At 34.0% G+C, this 19,517-nt stretch overlaps 2 protein-coding genes and 1 pseudogene across 2 annotated transcripts; 1 reads left to right on the top strand and 2 right to left on the bottom strand.

Moving 5' to 3' along the window:
• Positions 1-808: 808 nt before the first annotated feature.
• On the bottom strand, positions 809-1,456 carry LOC148194913 (S-adenosylmethionine decarboxylase proenzyme 4 pseudogene; annotated as a pseudogene).
• A 953-nt stretch (positions 1,457-2,409) lies between these two features.
• LOC124821032 (uncharacterized) lies at positions 2,410-3,890 on the bottom strand. The gene is made up of 4 exons (XM_047292833.2): positions 3,702-3,890; positions 3,420-3,607; positions 3,202-3,364; positions 2,410-2,867 (listed from the first exon to the last, which is right to left on the bottom strand). The coding sequence occupies exons 1-4, from the start codon at positions 3,777-3,779 to the stop codon at positions 2,625-2,627; spliced, it is 672 nt and encodes a 223-aa protein (XP_047148789.1). The 5' UTR covers positions 3,780-3,890; the 3' UTR covers positions 2,410-2,624.
• Positions 3,891-11,473: 7,583 nt separating this feature from the next.
• On the top strand, positions 11,474-15,285 carry LOC124821031 (succinate dehydrogenase subunit 6, mitochondrial). Its single transcript, XM_047292831.2, has 4 exons — positions 11,474-11,601; positions 12,053-12,262; positions 14,566-14,668; positions 14,927-15,285. Exons 2-4 carry the CDS (start codon positions 12,077-12,079, stop codon positions 15,076-15,078), a joined length of 441 nt encoding a protein of 146 aa, XP_047148787.1. The 5' UTR covers positions 11,474-11,601; positions 12,053-12,076; the 3' UTR covers positions 15,079-15,285.
• The last annotated feature ends 4,232 nt before the right edge of the window (positions 15,286-19,517 follow it).

Raw genomic sequence — 19,517 nt, 5'->3', positions numbered from 1 at the left:
GGGTGCCACATTTTTTCCTTTTTTTTTTTTTGTAAAATATTTGCCACGCGAACCATTCCTTATTCTCCCCCAATCACTTAAAACGTGCTCTGATCTCTTTCACACCCACCATTGTTCCCTCCCCTAAGTCTCCATTTTCATCCATTTGGGGTTTCCCATGGTGTAGGTTCAGATCATGCAAGAGGACAACCCCAATCTCACCGCCCCTCCGCCTTCCCACCAGCGGCAGCCTAGGGTCCAGGGTCTCGTCAATGGTTTCGAGACAATCGTGGAGCACGATTTTCTCGCGCTTTTTTAGGCCGTGTTTGGTGGTGAGCTTCTTCACGGTGAAGTAGTTGTGCTTCACGGCGCGCGTGGTGATGTAGATGAAGAGTTTAATGATGTCACAGTGAGAAGTTAGTTTGTGAGTGACGTTGGGTTTGGGTTCTGGTGGAAGAGGGACAGAGGGATGCTGCTGCTTTTTTAGAGAGAGAAGTGTGGTTGCCGGAATCTGAGAAAGAGAGAGAGAAAGTTTTGGGTTAATCATGACTTAGTCTGATGATGAAGGTGCCCAAAGACACGGGAAGAACCATTAAATGTCTATAGTTTTGGGTTAGTAAGACACTTTTATTTCCATTTTAGAGCAATTGGGTGGACTTGTTTCCTTTCCTAATTGAAAGAAGAGACTGAGGGTTTTTCCCGAGTTTAGCTTGGTTTTTGAAAGCACTACTTACTGCAGATTTAGTTGGTTTTCACACCTTTGATTATGTCTGCCATTTTCTCTCGGCTACAGGTGAATGCTAGGCTTGGAACATGAATCCAAGAGGGCTTACATTGGGCTTGAATACTCTGGTCGCACAATTTTCATTAAAATTTTGCCTACTAGGCCATAAAACAACTCCTTCTTCTTGTTGATGGAGCCAACCCACTCAAAGCTAGCGTAACTGAAATCGTCCTTTGGAGTGACGTGGATGGTGGAGTACCAATCCCCGTCCATGCCATTCATAGAATACCTACACGGGTCGAACGCGAAGTCGTAGATAAGGGCGTCCGGGTTGATTTTGTTTATCCCGGTGAGCTCCGTCATCTCCTTCCCGCCAGAGTCGCTGGATTTTCCGTCCTCCAGTGGTCGGAAAAACTTGGGTGCGAGGATGGGGTCCAGCTCGGTCATACAGATCTCCATGATGAATAGTAACTCGTTGTCGTGATCATAGGGCAGGTGGGGTAGAGCATGTGTGCTGTCGTTGGCGGTGAAGACATGCCAAGAGTGTGAAGAAGATTTTGAGGGCATGATGAAGGCTTTTCTGAAGCAGAGGTTTGAAGGGATTGTGTCTTGCAAGTAGGTAACCTCGTCCTTGAAGTTGGTGTGGGGGAAAGGTTGTGACTTGGGGAAGATGAAGCTTACTCTGGTGTAGCGGCAAGAGGAGAGGGTGAGGCCTAAGTGGTGAGCATATGGGACCAAGGAAAGAATGGACATATTCAAAGGTGTCAATTTAAAATTCTTGGCCATAGAACAACTCCTACAATCCAGGTATGCAAGGTGAAAGAGATGAACGGACGTTTTGAGTGATTGGAGGAGAAGAAGGAAAAGTTTGGGAAAAACGTGGCAAACATTTCAGAAAAAAAAAAACGTGGCACACATCTGGCTCACCGTTAGCCACCTCATACAAAAATTTAACATTGTTCAATTTTAAGGGGGTTAAATATGTTTTTGGTCCCTTAACTTTCAGCGAAAATTGGAATTAGTCCCTCTTCAAAACTTTGGCCTAATTTAGTCCTCAAACTTTAGAAATGTGTGAATTTAGTCCTTTTAACTAAATTTTGTTAGGTTTATTTGATGTTTCAAGTGTGTTTCATGATAGCATTTGAGTTGTTTACACCGGTTGACACATTTTTGCTTAAATATTGACTGCGAAATGCGTTTGAAACATAAATAAAGTTAACAAAATTTGATTAAAAGGACTAAATTCACACATTTTTTAAAGTTTGGGGACTAAATTAGTCCAAAGTTTTGAAGAGGAACTAATTTTAATTTTCGCTGAAAGTTAAGGGACCAAAAACATATTTAACCCATTTTAAGGACTAAACATAAGAGTTTTAAAACTAAGAGAACTAAAATGAATAAATCTTTCGAAGAGGGACAAAATCCAAAATCGTTTGATAGACTAAAAACATATTAACCTTTAAAAAGTGTAAATACTTGTTGGCCTCATTGCGTGTAGATCTATGTGCATACTTTTTAGAAAATTAGCCATAGACGAATATAAAAAATATACGTAACAAACGAATTTAGATTCTTTATTTATTTTGTTTACTATTACTCTGGTATGCATTTAAAATACTTTAAAAAGGAAAATATTTTTTAACAATTTTTTTTGACAACTTTTATACAACTGTTTATGTGATAGTTTCTGATTGATCCGTTTTAGATATACATACTAATAAAATAATGACACATAATCTATTATCAAAAAATTTGTTAAAAAAAGTTATTAACAATACCATGGTCCTACTTTAAAATACATGTAAGAGTAAAACATGTATTGCTTCTCTTAGTCTCATATCTGAATGCTCCTTTTCTTTGCTTTATCAGTGCAGACGGCCTCTAATAACCGTTGAAACTGGAAAAAGGAATGTGACACTCTTCAAGTAGACGAATAGTTAGCAGTGACACTCTTCAACTCTAATCCCTTATCTTGTGTTTGTGTCATCAGAATAATCTGAAGCTGCTTTTGCAACTGTGCTTTGATTTGGTGGTTGCAATCAATGATTCTACACACATTGTCCTTTTCAGCCTGGAGTTCCAACCTTCTCATTTCAGCAGCAGTTATTTCGGAATTGCAAGAGTTGCCACTGTTACTTTTAAGTTCCATGAAAGAGGACTTCAGCTGAAAACACCAAAAACGCCAATCCAAAAATTCAGCAATTTCATATTAACTCACATCACAAAGGAACAAGAAGAAAAGAAAGGAGATGGAAGACACTATAGAAGATATTGATAAGTTTGAGTAAAATTTGATAGGGAGCATTGACTTAACATCCAAATATAAACTACTTAAATTTATTAAAATTAACAAGCAAACAAACTGTCTAAAATCAAGCAATATGATCTAGAAAGCACTCACTGAGATCACATCATGCATTTTTTCTAAATTCGTGCAAATTCATACCAAGACAAACTGTTAATTGTTTTTCTTTCAGTTATACGTAACATGTAATTACCAGGTTCACTCTATTCCTCAAACTCTCAACTTCCGTTCTACAATTCACCACAAAGCTCTCAGCAATTTCCTTGAATTTCCTCATTTCTATCCTCTTGGCCTCGTAAAAGCACTCTCTCGTGTCGCGCAATTCCTCGAGCTCCTCCACCTCGTTCTGCAACGACCTAAAACGAGGCCAATTAATCAACCATTTCAGATTTTGAATACGCACGTGGCTACCTGAGTTGCAATGAAAGCGAATCATGCTTGGCTTCGAGGTTCTCGATTTGACACTTGAGAGCGAGAAGCTTGAAATTCTGAGACGCGATTTTGTGATCGAGCCAGGAGCACCTCTGCTCTGAGGCTCTGATGTTTGCGAGCTTCGAAGCCAAAGCTCGGGACTTGTCGGCTTGCGACTCCTTCTCGGCCTGCAGAGTAGACAATGAAGATTCAGATCTCAGCATCGTTGTGGCGAAATTGACGGGAAAAATATTGAAAATATGGTGGTGAATCGAATTGGACCTGAAGAAGAGAGAGGCGTTGGATTCGAGTGCAGTCCATCTGGTGGAGACGCTCCTGGAATGCGGAGGAAAACGCCATTGATACTGCAAGCAAACAATGACAGTGAAGTGAAGGTGGTAGAGTGGTGGTGGGAAATCACTGTGCGATGCCAGAAATGGATGAATACAAAAGAAACAGATTCTTTCTTGCACTGAAATTCTGAAGGAATGGAAAAAAACAGACACCATAATATGATTTATTTTAACATAATTTAATGGATATTATATATTATTTAGAAATGTGTTATTAAAAGAACATTTCATCAATTGAGTATATTTTATATTTTAAAAAAATTCAAATTTGTATGTATTTGTCCTATGACAATTGTATTATTATGCTGTAAAAAGAATAGTATGATAAAAATAATTTTATATAAATTAATTTAATTTTACAACATATTTTTACAACATATAGAGATATAACAATATCATCAAAATGATAGTTGGTAAGTACTCACCGTTCACATATATTGATTTGAATTTTCCAATGATTTTACAGTTGAAAAATTTGTAAATATACATTGTGCAAGAATAAAAAAAAATAGTCTGATGATTTTTTAAAATGAACACTTAATTATTTTAATAATAAAAGGTTAAAGTTATAAATATATTTTCTATTAATCAAGTTTTATTTTATAAAAAAAACACTATTTTTTAAAAAAAAATTATAAAAATTCTCCTTCAACTTCTTTATACACTTCTAACTTCATTCTTCATCCTTTTGAACATCAACTACCATAAAATTGATCTTAATGAAGAACTTTACACATTCATCCGATCATAGAAAAGAACAAAGTAAGTTCACTTTTTATTTTTTTTAGGTTGTTTTACTTTTTTACTTGCATGAAACTCAAATTTTCTCAAAGTGAATCTTTGTTTTTTTATGATCATGAAGGTATGTCTTAGAATTTTTCTAGAATCTATAACAAAGAGTTTGGTGCACTCCTTTCATTTAGAAGGCATCAAGCATGAACATGAACAGATAAAAGAAAGGAACACAAAAAAATCATTTTTGAATATTGAAGTAGTTGAGTACAAAATGAAAAAGGGAATATATAAAATGTGAATCATATAAACAAAAAAAAATGAAATAATAGAAAACACATCGGGTAGAAACATAACTCAACCACACAGCCAACACAGTTGGTACTATTTGTTGATTTGATTATTTTAAGAGCCCTTCTCAAATTTGGCATGTATATTTAACAGCCCAAGCTTGGAAAGAAGCCCATGAAAAGTTGAAAGAGGTAAGGTTTTCATGAAGATGTTAGCAGGTTGGTTCTTTGTGTTAATAGGCAAGAGCTTGATGGTTTCACTTTGGACTTTTTCCCTTACAATATGGAAGTTAATTTCTATTATGCGCTCATGAAACACTTGATTGAAAGGTATTTGTAAGGCATATTGGTTGTCACAAAAATGAAGGGATAGTTGTTGATGTTGAACATGAAGGTCTTAAAGAAGATAGAGAATCCTTTACACTTCATAGATTGTTGATGCAAGTGCTTTATACTCTTCTAATGAGCTACGAGACACGATGCTTTGCTTCTTTGACTTCTAACTTATAAGTGAGTGTCCAAGATAGATGATGAAGCCTATGACAAATTTCCTTGTGTTTAGACACCTAGCCCTGTTAGAGTCGCTAAATCCAATGATTTTAGTATCACTCTTTGCATCAAGGAACATACCTAAACCATGAGCTTGTTTTAAGTAACAAGTATACATAAAGCAACTGATAATGATACGTAGTAAGAGCAACAACAAATTAACTATGGTTGTGAATGGAATGCATGTTAGGACGCGTATTAGTGACGTATATAAGTTTTCCGATAAGTTTCTTGTATGATGTAGGATCAGGCAAGACATCTCCATTATTGATAGGGGCTCTTTTGGAAAAATTCTTAAGAGTTGAAACTGGAGCAAAAACAAGCATACCAGTTTCTTGAAGATCTAGGCCATATATTTAGTTGTGACAAGTGTATTCCTTTTTTACTTCCTGCCACCTCAAAACCTAGAAAAAAGGTTAAATCCCCAAGGTTTTTTATCTTAAAGTTTGGTTTAAAAGGGCAATTATGTGGTTTATTTCATGTAAGTCATCACCAGCTGATATAACATCATCAACATATACTAAGAGGATGGTAATTTTAGAGTTGGAACGGTCCAAGTATGATTTTTGTTAAGAGCATATATTTCATCATTCATAGCAAAACGCCACTTACTACATCTAACAAGTTCCTCAAATGTTTAGGTTCTTTGTTACTATCAATAAAACAAATCAAATGCTTAAAATAGGAGGAAAGCTTATCATTAGATACAAAGTTTTCAATAGGATATCTTATATTCTTAGAAGTAGCATAAAACATGTGATAAACTTTTAAATATGAAGGAGGATTTCTAGTTTTAATGCTCTGATTGTTTCTATTATTGGATTACATATGTTCTTGTTCAGAATTATTAGTAGAATAATTTGTGTATCAGAAAGATTGTCTACATCATTCAATACATCATTGTCATTGTTATCAGGATTGTGATCATTCATGCGATCTTAAAGACTTTTAAAAACAAGAAAAATGACTTGGTTATGTTCATTAACTTTATCATGTTTCTTTGAGTAAGAGAAGATGTCTTTGTAAAATATAACATTTCTAGAGACAACTATATCATATGTTTTAAGGTTATAGACAACATATCCCTTAGTATTGTTTTTAAAACCTAAAAACACACCCAGATCAAGATGTGAATTAAGTTTCCTTCTGTTGGATGTTAAATTACTATTAAAGCAAAGACAAGTAAAGACCTTGATGTGGTTTAAATCACATTTGTTGTTGTACATTATCTCAAAAGTAGAAAAATCATTCAGAAAAGGAGAAGGGGTAACCTTTTTTAAGCATGCAACATATAAAACAACAAAAGACCAAAATTAAGAAAGCACACTAGACTAAAGAGTAGGGCACAAGTCATATTCATGAGGTATTGACACTTTCTCTCCATCACTCCATTTTTGCTCGGGAGTTTCTACTTAGGTGGTCTGGTGTATAAGTCCCTTAGCATCATGAAAGTCTTTCATGCTAAATTCAACTCCATTGTCACTCCTTATTATTTTAATAGTTTTGTTGAACTGGTTTTTATCTGAGCAATAAAATGAAGGAGGTGTTTTTCGTGTTTTAGATTTATTAGTCATAAGATATATCCATGTAGATCACAAATAACCATCAACAACATCAAAGGGATGATTAACAAAAGTGGTACTAGTAGAATAAGGCAACTTTTTCTGTTTTACAAAATGACAAGGATCACATGTACTAGTTTTGCCACTATAAATGTAAAGATATTTTTGTTTCAAAATGTTCAATCTATTGTTAGAGAGATGACCTAACTTATCATGCCATAAGTTTATGTTCAAACCATTACATGAAGATTTCCCATTAAGGACCACATATTTCTCAACATTGGAAAGCATATATAACTTGACTTGAGATTTAGCTAAACCAATATCCCTTTCGTGTTGGAATCCTGAACCACACACAAGTTAGATGAAAACATAATCTCAACATTTAGACCAGAAACAAACTTAAAAATGGAGATCAAGTTATACTCAAAAGCTGGAACATAAAAAACATCATCTAAAATAAGTTTCTCATTAAGTTTAACTCCACCAATATGAGTTGCAGTAACCTTTGAATTATTTGGAAGATGCATAGGTATGTTTTTGGTGGTTTTATGTGACAAGAAATTGTTTAGAGAGCAAGACAAATGGTCAATTGCTCTTGAGTCAAAAATCCAAATACTTTTATCTTTTATATTACAAGAACTCATGAAAGGTGTACTTGGCTAAGACAAATCAGATGTGATGGTATTTATTTGAGCAACATGAGAGTTTTCAGCACCTTTCAGCAACATGGGTTGTGTCAGATGCATGTCTTGTTCACCACCCACGTGCTCTTGCTTCTCTTTATGTTTACTGTCATTGATTTTGACACAATTGACTTCGCAATTGAAAATTTTGTGCCTAGGCATGCCCTGCGACCTTCTTTCTCTTTCTTCTCTTGATGATCTTGTGCTCCTAGTACATATTTTCGAATTCTATCCTACAAACACTAAAGAACACTGCACTAGAGCACCCAATTAGCACAAACAGATAAAAAATTAAAAAGATAAAAAGATGAAGAGATAGAAAGATAGAAAGATAAAAAAATTAAAAAGAAAAAAATGAAGAGATAGAAAAATAAAAAGATAAAAAGATAGAAAGATAGAAAGATAGAAAGATAGAAAGATAGAAAAATAGAAAGATAAAAAGATGAAAAGATGAAAAGATGAAAAAATAAAAAGATGAAAAGATAAAAAGATGAAAATATAAAGAGATGAAAAGATAAAAAGATGAAAAGATAAAAAGATAAAAAGATAAAAGATAAAAAGATAAAAAGATAAAAAAAGATAAAAAGATAAAAAGATAAAAAGATAAAAAGATAAAAAGATAAAAAGATAAAAAGATAAAAAGATAAAAGATAAAAAGATAAAAAAAATAAAAAGATAAAAAGATAAAAAGATAAAAAGAAAAAATAAAGTCTAATCGGTTAAGAATCACACAAATAGAATAGTTATACCACGAGTCATCGCCAAAAACTTGATAAACAAATTTTTAATCCCCGAAAATGGAGTCAAAAACTTGTTAAGACCACGACAAGTGTACCGAATCGTATCAAGTAATAATAAATGGTAAGACCAAGTATCGTTTCCCAAGAGACTCACGGTACTAAACTGTTATGTGATTACTCAACGAATTAAGACTTTAAAGAGCAAATTTTGGGTTTTTTGAATGCAAATGCAATAAAATAAACATGAATGCAATTTGATCAATTGAGGCTAAACACAAGAATGAATGGATGAAGTTGATGATATTGTTGTTGGATTTAGATTCCACCTAATTTACTCTCATGCATATATGAATTCATCTTTCTTCATTAATGTTAATGTCACTTTCTAATTTACCTTAAACTCGATGTCTCGGTGAAGAAAGCCTAATACTAATCACTAGTTCACAATGTCTTGTCTCCCTAGCAATTAATCATGCATTACATTCGCATAGAAGCTTAAAGGCAATCGATCCTCCTATTCCTATGTCTAGGTAATATTGCTTCCGGCAGAATTTCTTCAGTTCTAGATTTCCCCGAATGTGTCCATATCGACAAAATCAAAGATCATGCAATTGAATAAGTTAAACAAAGCATGCAAAGAAAGAGGAAAAACCCTAACAATTAATAAAGTAAAACATATATAATCAAGAATCAATTCAATACATGAAAGTTTAAGAGGATACATCTTTCCCAACAACAAATAAGGTTTAGTTCTCCATCGTCATGGAAGAAGTAGATGAACAATGGAATGAAAGAATGGAAGAGATAGAAAAACCCTAGAAAGAGAAGAGGAGACTCCCGCATCCCCAAATCTACCCCTAAGGGATGAAAAGTGTGTTTCTGTGCTTAAGCCATCAAAAGATATCATCCCTAAGATGTGCAAGTCCTTAAATAGAACATAAAAATAACAGAACTTTTGGCGCTCAGCGGTAACTGCGGCACTGGCGCTCAGTGGAATTTGGCGCTCAACGCAACTTTTTCTGCACTCTGATTGACGTTTATGCACTTTGGTTGAGTGGTTGACTTTTCTGTATTTTAGTTGACTTTTCTGCACTCTGGTTGACTTTTCTACATTCTAGTTGACTTTTTTGCATTCCAACCATTCGGTACTTTAACTCTTCTTTCAAATCATTTCAATAGCCTACAAAATCAAGAAAATCTAACACAAAACCATTAAATTCACCTTCAACTCTCTTATTGAAAAAACTAAAGCAAAAACATGAGTTCAAGCAAAGCTTCTAAGTCAAAAAGGGTGTTTTTAATATCAAAATTAAGTATAAAAATAACGGCTTTTCAACCGTTATCACTTGTTCGTAAGGGTGAGAGAGGACGAATCCCAAACGATTTCGAAGCGAAACTTTGGGGCTTTTATGGTTTTGGGAAGAAGAAATGCAACATCTTTGAGAGCAAGAGAGATTTTTTGCATTTTTTGGAAAAACATGTGGGAAAATATAATTAGTGAGGAAGGAATGGGAAGAATGGAGGCATCTCCTTAGGGTTTCATGGCAGCCTGTGGATGAGAAGAAATGGGAATAACTTTTTTTCCTTATTCTGATTTGAAGAAAAAACCCTAAAAAGGAATTTGGGTTTTGGCCAATTTTTATAGAAAATTAAATAGTTAGAAAAGAAAACTAATGGGATAAAATTGTAATTTTATTATTCAAACGAGTAACAAGTACTAGCGAATACGAATAGTGTGATAACGGAACCCGACCCATTAACACGCGTGTATTAAAATACCCGCTACCCACGGGTACCTCTTACCCAAGGTACTAAATGCCTACAACGTTCTTTAAAATGAGATAGGTATTAATCTCCTTTTTTGAGAATTGAACTCACCTAAATTTAATATATATATATATATATATATATGGATTTGCTAACTTGCGTACGTCTGTTTTTCAGTTGGAACATTTTAACAATGTGTATCGGGTTTTAATAGACAAAAATACCCTAATATATCATGGATTCTAAGTTATAAGATTAAGAGTATTTTAATAATTTTCATTCTCAAAACTAAAAAAAAAACCCCAAACCCTTGCTCACCCCTAATTCCTCTCAACTCTTTCTCTTTCATCTCTCTCACTCCAACATTTTCTCTGTCATCCCTATGCTAGTCCCAATTGAAAAAAATCAGAAACAATTGTCTAACCCTAATCTACCTTCTTCACTTGTCCAATTTGTTTTTGTGATTTGTAAAGTTAAAGGTTTTATTTACCATTGCATTCTTCTGACTTAATTTTGAATTGGCTAAACTTGGTTTGATTTTGATCTTTGCTTATCGACGATGGTGTGCCTGCAGAGGGGGAGTTTGTAACACAAAAATTCTAAAATTTAAAAATGAAATTTAATAATAATCAGAAGGGAAAATATATAACACAGCTCTCCAATAAAAAATCAACATCAACATCATCAATTATTTTTTTATTATACTGGAAAACAAATGAACGAACAGAGCAAGAACAACAAATTGCGGTGAGGAAAAGTATAGAGATGAGAGAGAAACAAATTGAACAAGTGAGGAAGGTAGATTAAGGTTAGACGAGTGTTTCTGATTTTTCAATTGGGACTAGCATAGAGATGACAGAGAAAATGTTGGAGTGAGAAAGATAAAAGAGAAAGAGTTGAGAGGATGAGAGAATGCGCAAAGGATAAAAGAGAAAATGTTCAGGATGAAAGAATGAGCAAAGGTTTGAAGGTTTCTTTCTTTTTTATAACGAAAATTATTAAAATACCCTATCAATTGAAAAGCAAGTTAGCAAACTCATATATATATATATATATATATATATATATATATATATATATATATATATATATATATATTACAAGTTTATTAAGTATAAAAGGTAAATTTTATTTTTAGGATTGTTACATCTTTAAGCGTTCTTTAAAATGAGACCGGTATTAATCTCTTTTGAGAATTGAAATCACCTAAATTTAAATTTGATGTATATTTATGATGTATATAATGCTATAATATTTTCTCTCCAAAATGTTTTATAAATTATTTTTAATAGAATAAGTTGGGAAAGTAATAAAAAAATATAAAAATAATAAATGACGTAATTTTGTTGAAAGAAAAATAAAATATGACGTAAAGTAGATCGGAAAACATAAATGAACATCGCTGTGTTGTCTGAGCTTCAGCTCGTAAAACCTAAATAAATCACTGCCTTTGGAAAACGACTGCGTAACCTCTTCCTCAGCGTAACTGTTCCAGCAACTTCGGTATCGCACTTTTCATCTCCTTCTCCAATTTCTACTCTTTCTTTACTTAATTCAATCTCTGATCCATCAATATCATCAATTTCATCATAATTATAACCATCTCTAGTATTATGTTTTCTCCTTTTTTTTTGTCTCTTTTGTATTATTACTGTCGAAATTATCATGCAATTGCCGAACGGTTTCGATTCTGTTTTCTATAATGGATTTAATTTTCTCGATTTCGATCAGGAGTTTGACTTTCACGCAAATGATTTTTTTTAAAGAAATCCTGCGTAGATTGTACGAAGCTGTAATTAATTCTAATGCAGCCATTGAGAAAGGGAGAAAAAAACAATAGTTACAGAAAAAAGTGTTTTTGGACTTGCTAAACTTGATTCGAGTATACAATAAAATTTTACTTGACTCAGTTATTAATCTTGTGTGCTGAATTTAATTTCACTGGTTATTGCAGAGGGATTCAAGTTAAAGGGGGGTGATGGCAGACAATTCGCAAGGTTCGTCATCCCAGTCATATTGGGAAGGTTACAAGGAGTTTTGGTCAGAGAGGTTTTCCTTTTTGGAAAACTACTCAAAGTTCATCAAGCGTGATAAACCCATCCCTTCCTGGTCCAGCTCTGACGTCGAGGAGTTTATCGCTTCTGATCCTGTTCATGGACCCGTTGTAATGTTTCTCTCAATTTATCATCTACATTTGCGTCCTTTAGTTTTTCATTTTCGTTGTCTTGTTATGTTGAATGTTTACATCGTCTTCTGTGTTTCTAGATCATAACCTAAAGTTTCTGTGATATTTATTTATATTTAGTCTCGGATGTTTAGTCGGGTGCTCTTTGCTATTGTTATTGTTGATGAGTGTGTTCTCTCAAGTGTGCCTGGTTATTTTTAGTTTGGAATTTTATCATTTGGTGCACTGCATGTTTTAGTTTGGTTCCTGATGTTGTAATTCTTGGTATTGGGTAATGTTGTTTTAGTGAAATGACACTAAAGCACGTGCTTGCCATTAATTGTGGATCATAATTCTAAACCCAGCTTATAATCAATGATAAAGGCATTGTTAGGCATTGACAGATTCGATAGTTACATTACAACTATAGGAAGCTAGTTAATGTGTTCGTTGGATTGGTTCAACTTTCTTGGAGTTGACGAAACAATTACTTTTTTATGCCACTTAAAAAAAATTATGTTTTTCCCTGAAATAATTGTTACCAAATACCTCAATGAATTCAGGTTTCTTTTGAAGTTATTAGGATACTCAATTTGTAATATAGGAAGCTAGTTAGTATGTGTTTGTCCGATTGGTTCAAATTTCTTGTTATATACTCAATTTTGAGTTGGGCGTTAAACTAACCAAGTTTTTCTAAAGTTTGTCCTTTCAATATGTTAGAGTTCTTCTGTCAACAGATATTATTATGATGGTCATCTCTTTCTAATCATTCGTTGGTTTTGCTAATATGCATTATTGTCATAATGGCATCATCCACTAGACATAGCATTTGTCCATACATGATTGGTTGTGATTCTTATGAACTGAAGTAGTCAAACAACTGGATGGGTTTCCAACCCAACTGGTGAGGTGATCCCCTTGAAACAACCTAAAATGAGAGGTGTTATTTCACCAGCAGCTCTAATGTAGCATCAATACCTATCTATTTTCCATTCTCATCCATGTTCTGCTAGGTTGGCTGTGCCACTTTGCAATCTTCAGTATTTTTTGTCACAACTATATAATCATTTAAACTCCCTGACTTACACAAGTAATTTTGATGATATGTTAAATAGAATCACTCACAAACAATCAATGGCCGTGACACTTTTAGGCATAGACAGATTTAATCGTCACTATTGCATGTAGCTATAGAAAAAACTTTAATTTCCTTTTAAGTTATTGGGATTTGGGATGCTTCATTCTAATCTATTCAATCCTGAGTTGGTCATGTTAGGAATTCAAGTAAGAGTTGAAAGCCCCACATTGAGAAAAAATAAAAATGTTGAGTGGCTTATAAGAAAAACAAGACCCATAAACATTAAGCATTAATGTTTTATGTTGGAAGTGTATCAAGTCTCTTATATGGGGAACTCAATGGTCCATCTCTCCAATCTATCAGATTCCAATGGTCGTATTAGAGCCAAGGGTTAGTGAAAGTATGTTGAGATAAATGAGTGGGACAAGTATATCCTATTGTGGTAGAAAGTTATAGTAAAACCCCAACTCACACTTGTGGGATAGACTGTTAGGAATCCAGCTATAAGTTGAAAGTGCTACATTGAGTAGAAATGAACAAGATGAGTGGTATAAAAGAAAAATAAGATCCACAAACATTAAGCCTTAAGGTTTTATGTTGGAAGTGATGTACGCTCTTTTACATGAGCAACTCATACCTTAGAGGTGGTCTATCTCCCAAGTCTATCTAAAATTTTTTCGACAGGCCATTAATTGTCTTTTTCAAATGTTTTCCCTTTCAACATAATAGAGTTTTCCATCAATTGGATGCCCTCTAGACATCAGTATGGTGGTAATTGCGTTTCATCATTCATCAATTTTGCTAATATGCATTGTTGTCATAATGTCATTAGTCACCAGACATGACAACATTTATCTACCTTTGGGTGTTTGTGATGTATTAGTCCAAAAGAGTCAAGTGATTCCCTTGAAACCTTGAGCCTCCCCCAAAGAGAGAAAAACGGATATTGTATAAAACAATACCATGATGGACAAATTATATTGTTCTGTTTCATATGTCATTGTTCGTGTTGGAGCACATTAAGTAAATGGCAAATGGCGGCAAACCTTTGTTGCTAACCCCTTTCTGTTTATAGCATCAACTCTGGCTGTAAAATTTAACTGTCTGTGCCTGTTATCATTTCCTGCATTTTCAAAAATATGAACATTTCACCTACTAGAGTACATGGTTGATTGAGTTTTTACTTCAAGATAGCTATGACCTGAAGTCCTTTCTCCCATTTCAGCTGAAAAGTGCCAGGGAGGCAGTGCAATTTGGCATCGGAGGAAGTGCTTTGGGAGCATTGTTTACTGCTGGCTATGCCTGGAAATATTCAAGGAGTTTACATGGTAATCTACCATTTGTCATACTACTTAAATTTTTTTCTACTTCGATGTGCTTCTGGATAGCTCATAATTTGGTATCATATTGTAAGCAAAAGCAGGCGCCATTCTTGCTCATTTTTACACTTAATATGTTTTACATTCGAAATTGGTTTTATAATATTTTGTACAAGAATTTTTATGTAGGTCTTTTGTGATAAAAGTAGTGTCTAACTGTTTCATATACATTGTTAATCTTTTACATTTCCCCATAATATTGAACAGGCGCTGGATTGTCATTTTTAGCCGGAGGTATATTTGGTTGGACTTTTGGACATGAAATCGCAAATCATGCTCTTCAACTTTACAGGGTAGACACATTGACTGCGGAGGTGAAGTTTCTGGAGTGGTGGAATAAGAAGAGTGGAGGGTATTAAAACTGTTGGCTTCAAGAAAATAATGCCACACTTGTTATCGTTTCTGACTGAAAAAATGAAGAATATTTATCCGTGTTGTTAGTACGATTTATGTTCACTGAATAAGTATGTTGGAGTGGCATAGGTTAAGTTTTAAAACTGATGCATCATAGCAAGACAAATTGTGACCTGTGCAATTCTTTCTCTGTATTGTGCTGTTCTTCATTAGTCTGGTTTTTTAATAATAGTTGGGCACTTGGGCTAGGGGTCATAAGAGCTGGCAATTTCATATTGTTCCACTTCTGGGACAATCGAGAGCAAATGCTCTGAGAGCAGTTGTCGTTGGAGTCAAAATTAAGTTTCACGTTAGAATCGTACTGCTTTGTGATTGATTTCTTCGTTTTCCTTCACCATTTACTACCCCATGGTTAATTATGAAATGTCTGTTAGGCGTCCCTTTAGATTAGAGTTTGTATACATAATTTTAGATAACTTTGATTTTAGTTAAAAATGAATATGACTGAATTAGTTCATGTTTGGAAATATTTGTTTCGAGAATAACTTTTTGTAAAGTTAGGTAGTGTTGATATAAAATACTTTTGGTTGTGAAATTACAAAACATGAATATAGTATCAAATGAACAAAACATGAATATAGTATAAAATGAAAGTGATATTTTTGTTAATGCTTGTAAATGAAAATTTTCTAATTGTAAAATTTAAAGATATTCTGTTTTCATTGGAATCAAGTTTAGAGCAGTCTATGTACGACATTTGAAGTAAAACAAGTCTCAACCAAGGCACCTTAAATCGGTTTTTCATTTCTTGTTCTCATCTGCTCTTTGCGTGCTTTCCAACTATAATACTGGATTTTATGCTCAAAATCTCAGTACAAGTAATCTAACAGTGGAAAAATTTAAAATTGTCCTGTGTTTTGTGCCCTGGTCATGTTTTATGATATCTTTCTTCTCTTTATTTCATTCTTAGAAGACTGTTTCGGATCATATGCCATTTTTTCACTTTGGTTCTATAGTTTCATTTTTTTAAACCATAGCTGCTTTTTATCCCATTTTAATACACCTCGATTGTCGTTTATATATATATATATATATATATATATATATATATATATATATATATATATATATATATATATATATATATATATATATATATATATATATATATATATATATATGGGATTGCTAACGCGTGTACGCCTGTTTTTCAGTTGGTACATTTCCAAATCCTTATTCACCTCCTTCGTTCCTTTCAACCGTTTCTCTTTCATCTCTCACTCCAACCTTTTCTCTGTCATCCCTAAAAATGTTGGAGTGAAAGAGATGAAAGAGAAAGGGTTTAGAGGAATGAGAAATGTGAGTAAGGGTTTGGGGGTTTCTTTTTTTTTTTTTAGTTTTGAGAATGAAAATTATTAAAATACCCTTAACCTTAAAACTTAGAATCATGATATATATAAGGATATTTTTGTCTACTAAAATTCGGTACACATTGCTAAAATGTACCAACTAAAAAACAGGCGTACGCGCGTTAGCAAACCCCATATATATATATATATATATATATATATATATATATATATATATAGTAGGAGAGATTGTGGGTTCACTTTGTCCGTTAATATTTGGAAATTATAAGATTAGTTTAAAGGACTTGGAACTGAGGACAGAAAAGATTATAGATTTAACTCTCTCTATTAACAAATTACTAATAACTAACATTGTGAATAAAAAAAACATGGTGTAATTAATAGGGATGACAAATAAATTTGTTCTTGTCAGTATTTTTGAACTTATATATCAAATGTTACAAGATCAAGAATTTGAAGACTTTTGTTGTATTTATTTTTAAAGCATTTTTGTAGAATAAATTATAATAGGAATAACTTTGTTGATGTAAACAGTTAGAAGTTTTCCTGTGTTTAGAATGTTTGCGTAGATAATCGATTATTTGGTGTAATAATCGATTATCACAAGCTCATTTGAAAAAGAGTTACTCATGCAAAAAATCGATTATTTCTCAAAATAATCAATTATTCCAGTGTGAGTCAGTATTGCCTAAGCCGCGCAAATAGTTAATTATTCCTTAGGATAATCAATTATCTCTTTTTGAAAACCTCATAACGGACACAAATAATCGATTATCACTGTTAGTTGGGAGTTATCTTTTCAGTTTCTAACCTTTGGGCTATATATACTCTTTGCCAAACCTCTTTGAGGCTTAACTAAGTCATTTGAGAATACAAAATTTTGTTTGAGAAATTTCTCAAGTGTTGGTGTGCTCATATTAAGTCTTGTGAATAGGAGACGCTTGTGCTTAATGGGTCTAAGGTCGAAGCGGTTCTCTTCAAGTTGATTGAGCAGGTTCTTCCATTCGTTTGTTGAAGGAATGTGTTTTCTGTTATTACTCTTTATTCCATCTAATCGTAATCTGTGAACAATATTTTAGTGAAAAAGTTAATCACTGTTTATAGTGATTAACGACTTAAAATCTTTTGATTTGAACCAGGATAAAATACTTTGTGTGATTTTTTCTTACTCTACACTTTTTATTCACCAACTGTTTGTTGAAAGTCCTAAAAGAAAATCACGATTTTAAAAAGAACCATTTCACCGTTCCTATCTTGGCTATTAACCATTAACACACTTTCCACACTAAACATTCTGCTGTGAGATACCAACAGAGGTATCCTCTTTCTCCTAAAGCTCCAAGATATTGCATTAATTGATTGGACGACCCTCAGATGTGTCTTTTCGGATGAAGATGAAGATCTGCCTCCAATGAACCCTCCGAATATAATATTGATTGTACCTTTCAAGGGAGGTATGACATCAGAACACCTATCCTTGCGTTGAGCTGGTTCTTCTCTTGTATCTTCTTTTTCTCTATCTCTTCTACCTTCTTCTCTTCAGTCATTGTACCTTCGATAACTAGATCGTGAGCTACTCTCATTGTCACGTTTCATAAACATTTTAGGGTTCAAATTTGTCTTTAAGTTCAACACACTTATCAATCGTGTGGCTATAGCTGCAATGGTACCAACAATGCGTTTTCATGTTGACATTGAATGATGTTTTGGCTTTCCTAAGAGGTGGTATATGGTTCACCTGCAACGCTTCCTTCAACATACAAGACCTAGGTGTGTTTAGGAGGTGTAACGCGTGAACCGAGTGTGTTTAGGCTTCCTCTAGTAAAACCTACTCTTCGACGTTGAGTCTCGATCAATCCCTTTCGATCCACATGGTCTCGATTCTTATTTTGTTCCTATGATCTCTTGCTTTTTTTAGCTGCAAGAACTTGGCAGCCCACACCTTCGCTCATTCATACTTGTGGGCAACATCATGCACAAACCATTCACAAAGGGACCCAACCTTAGTGCTATGATCAAATAATGCAGAACCATTTCAGGATTCAAGTTCTTGATCTTCAAAGTCACTTTGCTAAACCTATCGATGAAGTTTTGTAGAGACTCCCCCTTCTCTTGCATGTCGTTAAGAAGTGCCAAGGAAGTAAGGTGTTGATGTTAACTTGTGGAAAGCTACATAATAAAGGATAACACCAACCTATCGAAGTAGTGGATGGAATATTGGGGAGGCAGGTGAACCATTCAGTGTTCTCACAAAAGCTTTGCACAAAACAACATTTTTAGTTATGTACAAACCGACTTGAGTGGTATAGGCAATGATGTGCTACCATTATAATCGGTCCAAAGTAAGGGACTTCAGCTACTTAGGGAGAGGGGTATCCATGATACCATCCACGGAGGGAGGGTGGTATCCATGATACCATGTACAGATAGATGTCGAGAATTCTCCTGCTGCCAAGGAGTTGTTTGTTTTGGGAGTAGGATTGTATTCACTCTCTTCCTTACTTCCACATATTCGGTGACACGAGGTGGAGTTTTCTGCACCGAGTTCATGTTATCAGGAATTTCCTTCTCATTCCCCTTGTGAGTTGTTCCTTTGGGCTTGACCCTCCTTCTCATCCATACATTTTCCTGCCTCGAGGCATCCATATGATCAATACTCCTTTTTCTTGAACTCAACAAATTTCTGTTGCAGTTTCATATGATTTTCCAAGACAATGGCTTTAACAGCCTACCATCTTGCTTCATGTAGACACCATAAAAACCTTCTTCTTCTTCAATGAATATATGTCGGTCCTATAGTGGGTGTCAATTATTCTTACAAAGCCAGATATATCTTGCGGAAATGTCAATAAACACTAAAAAAGCTCCAAGCCTTCAAATTCAAGGGTATTCATTCTCTTCAAGATACTCATCCTCTCCTAGCCAAGTAGGGGGTTACGTCTGTAGGAAACACTTCGACGCTCAAGTCAGCCAAATGCCTTAGAATGTAATTATTGTTGTAATAAATAAATGTAATAATTTACCTTGTATTATGTGCTATTTATATTATATTTATGGGATTTTTACTTGGATTG

Source organism: Vigna umbellata, chromosome 7 (assembly GCF_029865625.1).
Source record: "Vigna umbellata cultivar VRB3 chromosome 7, Vumbellata_1.0, whole genome shotgun sequence".
Classification (NCBI taxonomy): Eukaryota; Viridiplantae; Streptophyta; class Magnoliopsida; order Fabales; family Fabaceae; genus Vigna; species Vigna umbellata.
This window is presented reverse-complemented; position numbering and strand designations above follow the sequence as displayed.

Excerpts from the sequence above, each read along its gene's own strand:
- LOC124821032 (XM_047292833.2), bottom strand. The coding sequence starts at position 3,779 with ATGGCGTTTTCCTCCGCATTCCAGGAGCGTCTCCACCAGATGGACTGC. Across the intron at positions 3,608-3,701 it reads AACGCCTCTCTCTTCTTCAG|GCCGAGAAGGAGTCGCAAGC; the intron begins GTCCAATTCGAT and ends TCTACTCTGCAG. Across the intron at positions 3,365-3,419 it reads TCGCTTTCATTGCAACTCAG|GTCGTTGCAGAACGAGGTGG; the intron begins GTAGCCACGTGC and ends GCCTCGTTTTAG.
- LOC124821031 (XM_047292831.2), top strand. The coding sequence starts at position 12,077 with ATGGCAGACAATTCGCAAGGTTCGTCATCCCAGTCATATTGGGAAGGT. Across the intron at positions 12,263-14,565 it reads ATCCTGTTCATGGACCCGTT|CTGAAAAGTGCCAGGGAGGC; the intron begins GTAATGTTTCTC and ends CTCCCATTTCAG. Across the intron at positions 14,669-14,926 it reads ATATTCAAGGAGTTTACATG|GCGCTGGATTGTCATTTTTA; the intron begins GTAATCTACCAT and ends AATATTGAACAG.